Source organism: Rattus norvegicus, chromosome 5, assembly GCF_021556685.1.
Source record: "Rattus norvegicus strain SHRSP/BbbUtx chromosome 5, alternate assembly SHRSP_T2T, whole genome shotgun sequence".
Taxonomy (NCBI): Eukaryota; Metazoa; Chordata; class Mammalia; order Rodentia; family Muridae; genus Rattus; species Rattus norvegicus.
This window is the reverse complement of record NC_141538.1, coordinates 76924193-76936966: the sequence shown is the minus strand read 5'-3', so window position 1 is coordinate 76936966 and position 12774 is coordinate 76924193. Positions and strand designations below refer to the sequence as shown.

Below are 12774 nucleotides of genomic sequence, written 5' to 3'. Positions count from 1 at the left end.
TATCCACCTCTGATTCATCCATGGTTTCTGTAACTTCCTGTTCTTAATGTAGTGATTTTCACTCCCTATTTCCAAGTGGTCCCCAAACAACAGTGGGGATTTCAGGCTCCTCGGATTTCCCATGTGTTAATTGTCTCTATCAACAATTTATATACACATCCGACTGCTTCCTTATCCCAAGAGGACATTCCCAAATAGATGGCCTATTGTCTAATAACAATACCCCGTTGTCTTTGATTTGTATGTTGAGTTGTTAATGCCATGTTGGATGACACAGTCTCTTTCCACAGTTCAAACTTAAAACATTGCGGTTCTGAAAAACAGACAGTGCACCTGGTGGTGGTGCGGAACACCTTTAATCCCAGCACTCAGGAGGCAGAGGCAGTGGATCTCTCTAAGTTTAAGGCTAGCCTGGTCTACAAAGTGAGTTCCAGGACAGCCAGAGCTACACAAAGAAACTGTCTTGAAAAAACAAACCAAACAACAACAACAAAAAAACCAAACAAATAAAACAAAAACAAAACCAGACAGCATAGCAATGCTGGAGCCGTGCTCTGAGCTGGAACTGTGGTCTTGAAATCTCCCTTGGAGACAACTTTGTGTGTGGTGTGTGTGTGTGTGTGTGTGTGTGTGTGTGTGTGTGTGTGTGTGTGTGTGTGCAGTCATGAGAGTGTAAGGTGCATGCATGTGTGGGTATGGATGTATGAATGTGGGAATGTGTGTTGGAACTCAGGCACCTTCCACCTTTATTGGTGACTAGATCTCTCACTGGCCTGGATTTCACTCCATAGGCCAGGCTGATGGGTCCTGTGGGCTTCCAGAGAACTGTGGCTCTCCACTGTTGCTGTAAAATTATAAAAAAAAATGCTGTCTTTATCCTGCACCAGTCCGGCACCGCAGTGCCCCAAGATATCTGGTAGATATTGTCATCTCAGTCAGCAAAGTCTCTCACCCTCGCTGCTCCATCCCATACCACACTGCCGATGGCTTCTCTCTGAGCCTGGCAACAATCTCTCTACACATCTAGTTCCTAAGGCAGGTTGCCACCATGCCAGAAACACACATCCCAATTCCTTAGCGGCCCAGTGTCACCACCCATGACATACTCTCTTGAACTTAAATCGCCACATGAAAGAACACACAACACGAGAACCTCTGGTCCAATTGATAAGATATAATTGCCCACCTAGACATACAAAGCCCATACACACCCATCCCTTAAGAATATTCATAACAACCTGTAAATGTGCAGAGAGGAACCTTAACATCAGCCTCCATGTTCTCTCCACTGCTTCTCCTGCCTCCTTTAGTCTCCTCCTCCTCTAAAACTTTTCTCCTGCCCATCCTTCCTTCTCATCCAATGATAGGCCTTGTTCTGTCTTGTACCTGCCTTCACCTGTATGACGTCTTATACTCCACCTCCTGTCTTGTCATTAGTGAGATAACAAACCCTCCCTGCCCTGCCCTGGCCTGCTCTGCCTGCTTTTTATGTAGCTTCTGGGAATCCAAATTCAGGTCCTCATACCTGTGAGACAGTCCCCACCCAGTGCTAATAGAGGTGCCTTTTAAACAAAAGGCACACAAAGATGCAGGAGTTTACAGATTTTTGTATTGGTCTTCAATGGAGGTCATTCATGTAGCTGAGCAGTACCGGGCTGTACTGCTTTGTCCAGCCGGGACAGGAGCAAGCCAGCTTGAATTGTCTGTCCTAACAGCGGGTTAGAGTGGCTAAACTTAAGGGGGAAGTCAGTGCTGAATCCTTGTTTTAGCAGCACGCCATCATGTGAAGTAGGTCTTCATTGTTGTTGGTATAAACACTTCCCTGTAAATCACTGTCAAAACCCTCCAATGGGATCCTAACTAATTAAGTTCCCGCTCGCCAAATGCCACTCCCTAAATTAAAACCAACTACAAATGAACTCTTTAACATTATCTATGGAGAAAACCTCAAGTATGAAATAATTAATGTGACTGGATTTATAAGCACAAAGTAAATTACCCGAAACCTACACTGTAAAACTTACGTTTCCAGATAATAAGTAATAGGTAAGTTACTTATCTTCCTAAAGGAGGAATAACCCTGAGTCCAGCCAGATATGCCATTTTTTGAGGTCCAGCATGGTGGCTTACTCTTGCTACCCTTCTTCCATCCCAGGCAGAGCTTGCTGTATTTTCTGAGAAAGCCATTCATAATTCATTCTCTCTCTCTCTCTCTCTCTCTCTCTCTCTCTCTCTCTCTCTCTCTCTCTCTCTCTCTCTCTCATTGAGCATCTTAAAGTTCTTATGAAGGAGGAGATGGCAGCAGAGAGGCTAGCGTGGTTGAGTGGTTGGGAGTTCTGGATTTGGACTCCATCAGAATCTGCCTCCCTCTATGTGACCCCAGGCAAGTGGCTTCCCATGGCCCTGCTTTGTGTATTTTTTCTCCTCTACAAACCCCGGTAAATGATATACTGCTTTCTCTTCTCATCGTGCAACTCTTCCCCTTGTGATGGAAGAGAGCTTGGAATTGAACCTTGTGCTCCACCAAGCTGCATCGGCAGCCCACGGTTGTCTGCCTTCTGCTAACGTGAAGATAATGAAGGCACCAGCAAGATAAGCCGGCAGAAGTGACTTAAAGATGCCTGAGTGGGGAAGACATGGCTGCTAAGCCCACATTCATACACGGGGCCCACTTGCAGAAGGAGAGAACTGACTCTCCAATGTTGTCCTCTGGTTTGCTACACACCTCTTCTCTTCTCTTCTCTTCTCTTCTCTTCTCTTCTCTTCTCTTCTCTTCTCTTCTCTTCTCTTCTCTTCCCTTCCCTTCCCTTCCCTTCCCTTCCCTTCCCTTCTCTCTCTCTCTCTCTCTCTCTCTCTCTCTCTCTCTCTCTCTCTCTCTCTCTCTCACACACACACACACACACACTAAAGGAATAAATGAAAACTTAAAAAAATATGTAAAAAGATATCTAGCTCCAAATAGCCTGGACAAGTGGGCCTCCAGTGAGTCATGCCCATGAAATATGTGGCCAGTGACAGCTCTTGAACATGTCAGCTACTGGCGTTTTTCTTAATCATCACGGTTATTATGATCCTGGTCCTCATCATCACCACCACCGCCATCGTTATTATCATCACTGTTATTGAGGTTGTCACCAACATCATCATGGTCATTACCAAGATCATTGTCGTCATCATCTATTTTTGATGCTACCCTAGAGAGAAAGGACTGACATTTTACTTCAGAACACTTGCCTTTGTCTGTTTGGTACTAAGTGGCATGGCTGGAGTCTGCTTCTCTCCCAGACGTCCTTCTTCATTCCCTTGGGGAGACTGGATAATCTAGCCACATGCCCTGCACTTCTATGGCTTTCATGATATTCCTGTAATGGATACTAAGATGGTCAATGGGATTCTTGCTTTTTCTCAGTATGTGGGCCAGACTCATCTTGAACCTACCCTTTTTCTGCATCCCCCTCCTGAACGTTGGGGTAGTAGAGAAGTGCCACCATGCTTAACCTCAGTGGGGCCTTTGATCTGGTGAATAACAGTTCCAGAACTTAGGGAAGATGAGGATTTTAGAACACTTCCTTCTTGCTTTTGTACATGGTGGCTGACCAGCCACACTACCTCCTGATACTACTGAATTTCCATTAGCAATCATGAGGTCTTGTGCTCATATCTCTTCTGATAATTAGTGGGTGTCACCATAATCGTCTATAGGGAGTATTTATTGGACATCAAGTCTGGGTCAAGCACTATATTGTTTTGGGACCTGCGATAACCATAACCTACAGTATGGTGGACAGTTAGACATTATCTCCCCAAAGTGGCACATATACCATCTAAGATCATTTCAGGGCTACAGGTAGAGATGAATAACTTTTATTTTAATCACCATGTCAATACCATGTCTACTATAGTGACAAAGCCTTTGATTTTAAAGATGTTTTCCTTTGAACATGATTCAAATATATGTATTCCTAGGGTTATCTACCTTAACCAAGTCACATGAACTTTAGGAACATAGTCACTTAATACTTAGGAGATGGTAGGAATTGTGAAATTAGTGCCAAACTCCTGAAGTCCAGTGTGATCCAGGGTCTGGGAGTGTGGCTCCACGATAGAGCATGAGGCCCTGGCTCTCATCTGCTGCATATGCATTAAATTCATTAATGAAATAACAGATACAAATTCCTCATCGAGAGTCATGGTTTCCAGCAAGGTTTACTGAACAAATATCAGCAAGTATTTCGTGTTCTTTTTCTTGATCTTGCTAATTACTGGCACGTCTTCCCATCTCTGAGGTGGCATGGAGGGAATAGCTCAAGGCTGGGCTGGGGGAAGAGAAGCTGTCGCTTCTGTCGCTGATTCCTGTTAACTGAGTTTAAAGGGGTCCCTTCCTTTCTTAAACCTTTACCTGATGTGTCTCACTAGAAAGTGGGGTGATATGTGGGAAGCCTCTGCATTACAAGTTTTATCAGGGTGCACACACACACACACACACACACACACACACACACACTCAGACCCTTGTGTTACTTGTTGTCGTGGTTGTTGGTGGAAGTTGTCATGAATTTTCTTTTCTGTTTGCTTGACATGTGTCACCTGGATTTTGCTTTATCTCAGGCCGAGGAAAAGAAAGTTTCCGAGAAGACCCTTCAGACCCCGCTGCTGCCTTCGCCGGTGGCAGATCATGTGAAATGTAACATTTTGAAAGCACAGCTAGAGAATGCCTCTCGTGTGAATGCCCAGGTATGAGGGGTGAATGCTCCTTCAATCTCATGTTACAGGGTTTCCTCAGTGCCACACAGGGGAACAGTGACGCAGCCACATCAAGGTTTAGTATAGAGATAGGAGCCACTTCTTGGTATAAGAGCCTGGATGTTGTTGTTGTTGTTGTTGTTATTATTATTGCAGTTACATTTTATCTCTTTGTTAGGAGGGGTGCAGGGGCTCATGCCATGGGCTGCTTGTGGAGGACAGAGGACCACTTTCAGGAGTCAGTTCTTTCTTTTTGCCCTGTGGGTCCTGCGGATCGGACTCTGGCTGTCAGCCTTGGCATCAGTCAGGCACTTTTACATGCTGAGCTGTCTCACTGGCTCGAGGAAGCCTGGGTCTTAATGCAGAGAATTACTGACAGCTGTGGTTATTATTCATGCTTGCGAATGGGAGAGGGGGAAGTGAGAGATGGTGGTTCTTACGTGCTAGTTGCATAAGGGCCCCAGCAGAGAGGGTTCAGGAAGTCAGTGTGGGGGCTAGTGATCCGCACGTCTAACCTTCTCCCTGAACTACACTTGACTCACTACTCCGGGGACCCGGAGGTGGCAGCTCTGGAAGTACTTTGCATCACAAGAGCACAGGGAGCAAAGGTTGCTCGAACGTGTATGTGTGTGCCAGGAGGAAGAATCCACACAGGTGAAACACACTCCTGAGTTCAGGTCCCCATGGCCTGCTCTTGTATGTAACTTCATGAGTTACATGTGGCCTGGTCACACACTAAGGGCCCAGAGCGACAGGGTCTCACAGTCTGGGGCAAGGGGCGGGGATTCTGGTGCTGGGTCTGTGATGGACCGGGCAACCCAGGATCTCCCGGTGCTGCAATACTGTAACCTGACTTAGGTGTTCCTGTGGAGAAGCCAGGCTGGGGCAACCCAGAAGTAGGTAAAGCCAAAAATCCCTCCAGTGCCCCCTGTTGGCAGAGGAAATTTGTTTGCTGCTTCTCATCCCAGAACCGAGGAGAAGGGGTGAATTTGGAGATAAGAGAGGATAGTGTGATAACTCACATAAACCCTCCGACTGGCACTGGAACACATATCACTGGCACCACAATGGCCATTAACTACACTCCTTCTGCCACCCTAAATGAGGGTTCTAAGTGGCCCGAGTCACAGGTGGCCTCCAGGGAGAAACCCATTGGCCATCCCTGCCATATAATAAGCTATGGTTGGCGTGACAAGATGACTCAGTGGCTCAGTTCAGTCCCCAGGACACATATAGTTGAATGAGAGAGCCAGCCCCTTAAAGTTGTTCTCTGATCTCCCACATACACCGTGGCAAGCATGTCCCTGCACGCGCGCGCGCGCGCGCACACACACACACACACACACACACACACACAGCGCTACAGTTGTCCAAGTGCTCACTAAAACAATAGGTAAGAATCGACCGTCCTTATGGGTCTACCTACCCATACTTACATTGTGAAGAGCACACATTCTCTGGCTACGTACATAACAATCTGTGTGCTTTGAATCCTCCCAGAAGATGCGGTGAGAGACAAGAGCACAGGGTTTCTTCCGCTGGGAGGCCGATGTAAACAGGAGGTATGGACTATGTGATGGAAAGCCCTTGGTCTGGTTCTGCGGTGCTCAACCTTCCTAATGCTGCGGCCCTTTAATAAAATTCTCCTGTTGGGGTCACCACCAACCATAAAATTAATTTGTTGCTACTTCATAACTGTAATTTTGCTACCCTTATGAATTGCAATGTGAATGTCCGATATGCAGGATATCTAATATGGGACCTCTGTGAAAGGGTCATTTAACCACCAAGGAAGGGGGGTTACAACCCACAGGTTGAGAACCACTGGCTCTGGTTTGAGTCCTGATCTTTATCTTCGTAATGCCATCTTAAACTCATCTATTAACTTCCCTGGGTCTCGGCTGTTTTGCCCAGAACGTGGGGATCAGCTAGGTCTGGTGGTGTACACCTGTAGTCTCAGGCACTTGGGACGCTGATGCAGGAAAGTCTCTAAGCTCAAGAGCTAGAGACCAGCTTGAGACAACATAGTAAGATTTCCTCTCGAGGGGCTGAAGAGACAGCTCAGAGGTTAAAAACATTTTCTTTGCAAGCTTGAGGAATGGAACGCAGATCCTAGCATGCATATACAAGTATGATCCCATCCCTGCCTGTCACCCCAGCGCTTGGGGTGGCAGCAGGCTTGCTGGGGCTGGCTAGGTACTGGCCTTGTTGAAAAGCCACTAGCTCCAGGTTCAGCAAGAGACCCTCAAAGGTAGACAGTAAGTAAGGAGGATCCGTGACTCCTATCTCTAGCCCTGCATACCTGAACACACTCACACACAGACACCACACACCCGTACATGTTACACATGCACAAGTTAAAGAAACCGAACAAAACAAAACAAATTAAAAGCCACCTCCCTAGGTAACTGTTAAGATTAAAGGATAGCGGAGGGAGAGCTAAACCTTCAGAGAGGCAGACACGCCTGGGAAACCAGAAGAGACTGCACTCTGTGCACATCCAGACGCCAGAGGAAAACACCAAACGTCATCTGGAACCCTGGTGCACGGAGGCTCCCGGAAAGAGCGGCGCAGATCTTCCCGGTTGCTGCCGCCACGGAGAGGACTTAGGCAGTACCCCACGAGCAAACTTGAGCCTTGGAACCACAGGTAGGACCAACTTTTCCCCTGCAAGAAACCTGCCTGGTGAACTCAAGACACAGGCCCACAGGAACAGCTGAAGACCTGTAGAGAGGAAAAACTACACGCCCAAAAGCAGAACACTCTGTCCCCATAACTGGCTGAAAGAAAACAGGAAAACAGGTCTACAGCACTCCTGACACACAGGCTTATAGGACAGTCTAGCCACTGTCAGAAATAGCAGAACAAAGTAACACTAGAGATAATCTGATGGCGAGAGGCAAGCGCAGGAACCCAAGCAACAGAAACCAAGACTACATGCCATCATCGGAGCCCAATTCTCCCACCAAAGCAAACACTGAATATCCAAACACACCAGAAAAGCAAGATCTAGTTTCAAAATCATATTTGATCATGATGCTGGAGGACTTCAAGAAAGACATAAAGAACTCCCTTAGAGAACAAGTAGAAGCCTACAGAGAGGAATCGCAAAAATCCCTGAAAGAATTCCAGGAAAACACAATCAAACAGTTGAAGGAATTAAAAATGGAAATAGACGCAATCAAGAAAGAACACATGGAAACAACCCTGGACATAGAAAATCAAAAGAAAAGACAAGGAGCTGTAGATACAAGCTTCACCAACAGAATACAAGAGATGGAAGAGAGAATCTCGGGAGCAGAAGATTCCATAGAAATCATTGACTCAACTGTCAAAGATAATGTAAAGCAGAAAAAGCTACTGGTCCAAAACATACAGGAAATCCAGGACTCAATGAGAAGATCAAACCTAAGGATAATAGGTATAGAAGAGAGTGAAGACTCCCAGCTCAAAGGACCAGTAAATATCTTCAACAAAATCATAGAAGAAAACTTCCCTAACCTAAAAAAAGAGATACCCATAGGCATACAAGAAGCCTACAGAACTCCAAATAGATTGGACCAGAAAAGAAACACCTCCCGTCACATAATTGTCAAAACACCAAACGCACAAAATAAAGAAAGAATATTAAAAGCAGTAAGGGAAAAAGGTCAAGTAACATATAAAAGCAGACCTATCAGAATCACACCAGACTTTTCGCCAGAAACTATGAAGGCCAGAAGATCCTGGACAGATGTCATACAGACCCTAAGAGAATACAAATGCCAGCCCAGGTTACTGTATCCTGCAAAACTCTCAATTAACATAGATGGAGAAACCAAGATATTCCATGACAAAACCAAATTTACACAATATCTTTCTACAAATCCAGCACTATAAAGGATAATAAAGGGTAAAGCCCAACATAAGGAGGCAAGCTATACCCTAGAAGAAGCAAGAAACTAATCGTCTTGGCAACAAAACAAAGAGAAGAAAAGCACACAAACATAACCTCACATCCAAATATGAATATAACAGGAAGCAATAATCACTATTCCTTAATATCTCTCAACATCAATGGCCTCAACTCCCCAATAAAAAGACATAGATTAACAAACTGGATACGCAACGAGGACCCTGCATTCTGCTGCCTACAGGAAACACACCTCAGAGACAAAGACAGACACTACCTCAGAGTGAAAGGCTGGAAAACAACTTTCCAAGCAAATGGTCAGAAGAAGCAAGCTGGAGTAGCCATTCTAATATCAAATAAAATCAATTTTCAATTAAAAGTCATCCAAAAAGATAAGGAAGGACACTTCATATTCATCAAAGGAAAAATCCACCAAGATGAACTCTCAATCCTCATCTTCGGTTGGTTTATATACAAGTGTGCAATTTCTAGGCTTGAAAGTAAAATGATGCTATCTGGTGCTGGATAGAGGAGCCTTATTTTTTTATTATGGCAGCTTGCTATTTTTGTAACATGGTGATTTGGTTGAACACAATAAAGTACAGTAGTAACTGAAAAAAAAAGTAAAAAAAAAAAAGACTTTATAAGACTGGAGTGGGCTGGAGACATGGCTCAGGAGTTAAAGGCACTGGCTGCTCTTCCTGAAGACCTGGGTTCAATTCCCAGCACCCACATCTGCAACTCCTGTCCCAAGGGACCTGACACCCTCTGCTGGCCTCTTTGGGCACACACAAGGTAACCAAACATGCAGGGAATATAGTACATAAAAAAAATGAATGTGGAAGATAAGAACGATCTTCCCGTTGCCCGTACTGAAGACTTCCACAGTAAAATGTTCAAGAAGCTACAACTGTGGCTCAGTGGAAGACTGCTTGCCTGGCGTGAATGAACCCTGGGTCTCCAGCAGTACTCTCTTTCATAAAAAGTTATGAAGAGACAAACTTAATCATGGCGTCCTTCTCCTCTCAAGTACTGAAAGTATTAACTTATTTTCAGGCTTTGTTTTTCCTACTAAATGGGACCTGGTGCAAGAGCCACCAGATTTCTCCACAGTAAGTCCTTTGTTGGTGTCCTGTTCCTCATGAGGACTCACAGTGGTGACCTGAAGTAACAGAATCCCTTCAGGCCTGCTAGTGACACCCATTACCTCAAAGCCCTCACGACGACCATGTGGTGTGACTGCTGCCCGGTCGGCCTGGTGTGAGTGCTCTGAGAGTTTCAGCACAAGCTCTACAGCTTGGGCAGGAACTCAGAGGAGAGGACCCTTCAATTCTGGGAGGAGGGTAGCTGCTCTCACCTTTTAAAATGTAGTCCGTTAGCAAAGTAGGCACCTTCTCGTTATCCTCCTTCATGGCGAAGAGAACTAGAGAAGGAGAGAGAGAGGGAGATATGGGCCAAGATACTATCATGGTAGGAAGCTTAATTCTAGTGCTAGACAACTTGCACCCTACACGAGAGAGAAATGACTTGAGGGAACCTGGCACTAGTGAGTATGAAGTAGACACATCACTCTACAAGCTTCTATCAAGATTCAGAATCTTAAGTTGAGAAAGAATACACCTAGAGAGCCACGGGGTTGCCTCTGCAATGTGAACCCACCAGTGACTTCTTTAAATTTTCCTCTCTTGGCTCATCTACACTTTCTATATATCTACCAAGTATGTATTTTTAACAAAAATAAATGATTGCCAAAATGATATGTAAATGTTAATATTAATTGCTGAATCACTAGTAAAAAAAAAAAAAAGATTAAAGGATAGCACGGAGATCCTGACCAGTGTCTTGCATTACCTCAGGGCATACAGGTAGGAACAACCACAGATTAAGATTAGGGAATTATTGGGGACACTCACTGCTCTGGGTGATGGCAGTGACAGTTTTTATAGGACAGTCAGGTTGGCGCCTCACCTCAAACTTAGTGATTGCAGGGCTGGCTGGGTGGCTCAAAGGACAAAGACACTGGGTGCCAACTGTGATGATCTGAGTTCCATCCCTAACAACTACATGGTGGAAAGAGAGGACCAGCTCCCCAAGTCGTCCTTTGGCTTCCATGTGTGTACTGGGCAAGTGCACACACGCGCGCGCACGCGCACACACACACACACACACACACACACACACACACGTGTAATAAATAAGTAAACCTCAGCTATCTCAAGTCACAGTCACATCTGATTGTCTTACCTGCTCTCCCACTGTCAGTTCTGTGTATGCTAGTTTGTCCTATCACCAAGTGAGTAAACGCCACATGTTTCATAGCCTATGCAGTCGATGTTATGCATATTGGGAAGGTCTGCCATGTTCTCAGGGGTCTTGTGCTGTACAGAGAGTGCCGCTGTAGAGGATCCAGGCTTCTGCCATAATGAAGATGTAATGTGCACCAAAATTAATTCATTTTGGAAGGTGTGGAAAAGGAGGGGCTATAGACCCAAAGAAAAGAAAAATGCACTGGGTCAGACAGATAAAGAGGAAGGCCCTGAAAGCGGTGGAGAAGAGAGGAAGCCACGAGGTTAGCAAAACCAGGAATGCTGGCCCATGCTCACCCATCACTGTAGAAAGGATACACCACCCACCCATCCACCCTCCAAAGCAGCATATTAGCCTCGTATAGAGTTCGAGAAGTTCTCAAGGAAAAGCGTGCTGTATTTTAATTCCCTCTAATAGCATGGGCCACTTTGTAAATGGCTCCCACTCTCCTCCACAGAACTAGTGTTCTCGGGAACGACTGTAGGAATCCCTGGGTTAGTGTGGCTTGACAGTTTGTGTAGAGAGCTGCTGTATGCAGCCCAGCATCCTGCCAGGGGCGGGGTGGGGGTGGGGGGTGAGCACCAGTTCCCTCCGGGGACCAGGGCGCAGAGCACAGGTGTATGGAAAGGAAGCCAGAGGTACTGTCTTATTGCTGGCCGCAGAAAAGACTCTGACAGGAGCTGGGCCAGATCTGTGTGCGGACTGCTGTCCACACCAGTCTCCATGACATCACTGAACATCGGTACAGAGCAGAGGCTGAACATGAGGGCTGTGGGCGGGGCATTTCCCCCGCTGACTGCCTGTATACATGCTATTCGGCTGGCTGTGTGGGTGTCCTTTCCTCCCTTGTCATTCTCAGGGACTCAAATGACATCATTCCTTCCGGGACTGCTCCTCGGATGTACAGGATTCCAAGTTCCTTTTAAAGCTATCACTGTAAATGCTACGGGGGCCTGTAGCCCATTCTTGTTCTTGATACACAGAGTGCCGGAAGGGATTGAACTGCGGGCTGCTTTTCCCACACGTTCCCTTTCACATTCAGGCAGGAACTGACACATAGCAAGTGCTCTCAATAAAGGTATAAATTGCAAGCAAATGATTGAATTTTCAGTTTTCACACCTTAATCCTCAGTAGCAGGAATGACTCAAGAAAACTTTTTTTTTTGTCGTTGTTGTTTGCTGTGAAAACAGAATAACTTTGTGATTGACTAAACACCTGATGAGTTACCTCTGTGGTCCTCCTTCTCACTACAATCCTTGGGATGTAGGAGACCTGGGAGCGTTTTTTACACGCCAAGCTGTTTACATTCGACTAACCTGTTTTCTTTAACAGATTGGAAAAGAGGAGCCCTCATTTGTAAATATCAATAAGAAGTCGAGTCTCCAGGATACTAATGTCAGGTCTGTTGCTTCTCGTTTCAGTGGGGAGACAATATGGTGTGATGTGCATTATGTCAGATGGATTTCTCTGGGGGCGGGGGCGGGGACCTGGATGACAGAAGCAGGGAGGGAAAACAAAGAGAAGAGAATAGGGGCCCAAAGAAACCAATATAAAGACTTCCTGTTGCTTATTCCTGGCTTAACATTGCTGCCTGCTGTGCTAGCGTAGAACCCAGCTTCCTTGAGTGGTTTCTGACCTTGACGTCCCTCCAGTAAAGACGCTCCAACCTCTGTCCCCAGAGTGGCGTCATCGTTGACAATACAGGAAAGAGGACCCTTCCCAGCCTCTGCTCACTGCTCTTCCTTGGGTTCTTAGCTTTGTCAGAACTGGAATCACATGGGTTCATTGACCCTCTCAGCCACTATCTCCCCACCCCATGCCCCAGGGGAAT

General features: G+C 45.9%; 1 protein-coding gene across 6 annotated transcripts in view; it reads left to right on the top strand.

Annotated features, from left to right (window-relative positions):
* Epb41l4b (erythrocyte membrane protein band 4.1 like 4B) overlaps positions 1 to 12774 on the top strand; it is a 160388-nt gene that overhangs the window by 112424 nt on the left and 35190 nt on the right. For all 6 annotated transcript variants that reach the window (NM_001401792.2, XM_087550508.1, XM_087550509.1 and 3 more), the window contains 2 exon segments: positions 4609 to 4734; positions 12276 to 12343. In NM_001401792.2, coding sequence (NP_001388721.1) covers positions 4609 to 4734; positions 12276 to 12343 — 194 coding nt within the window.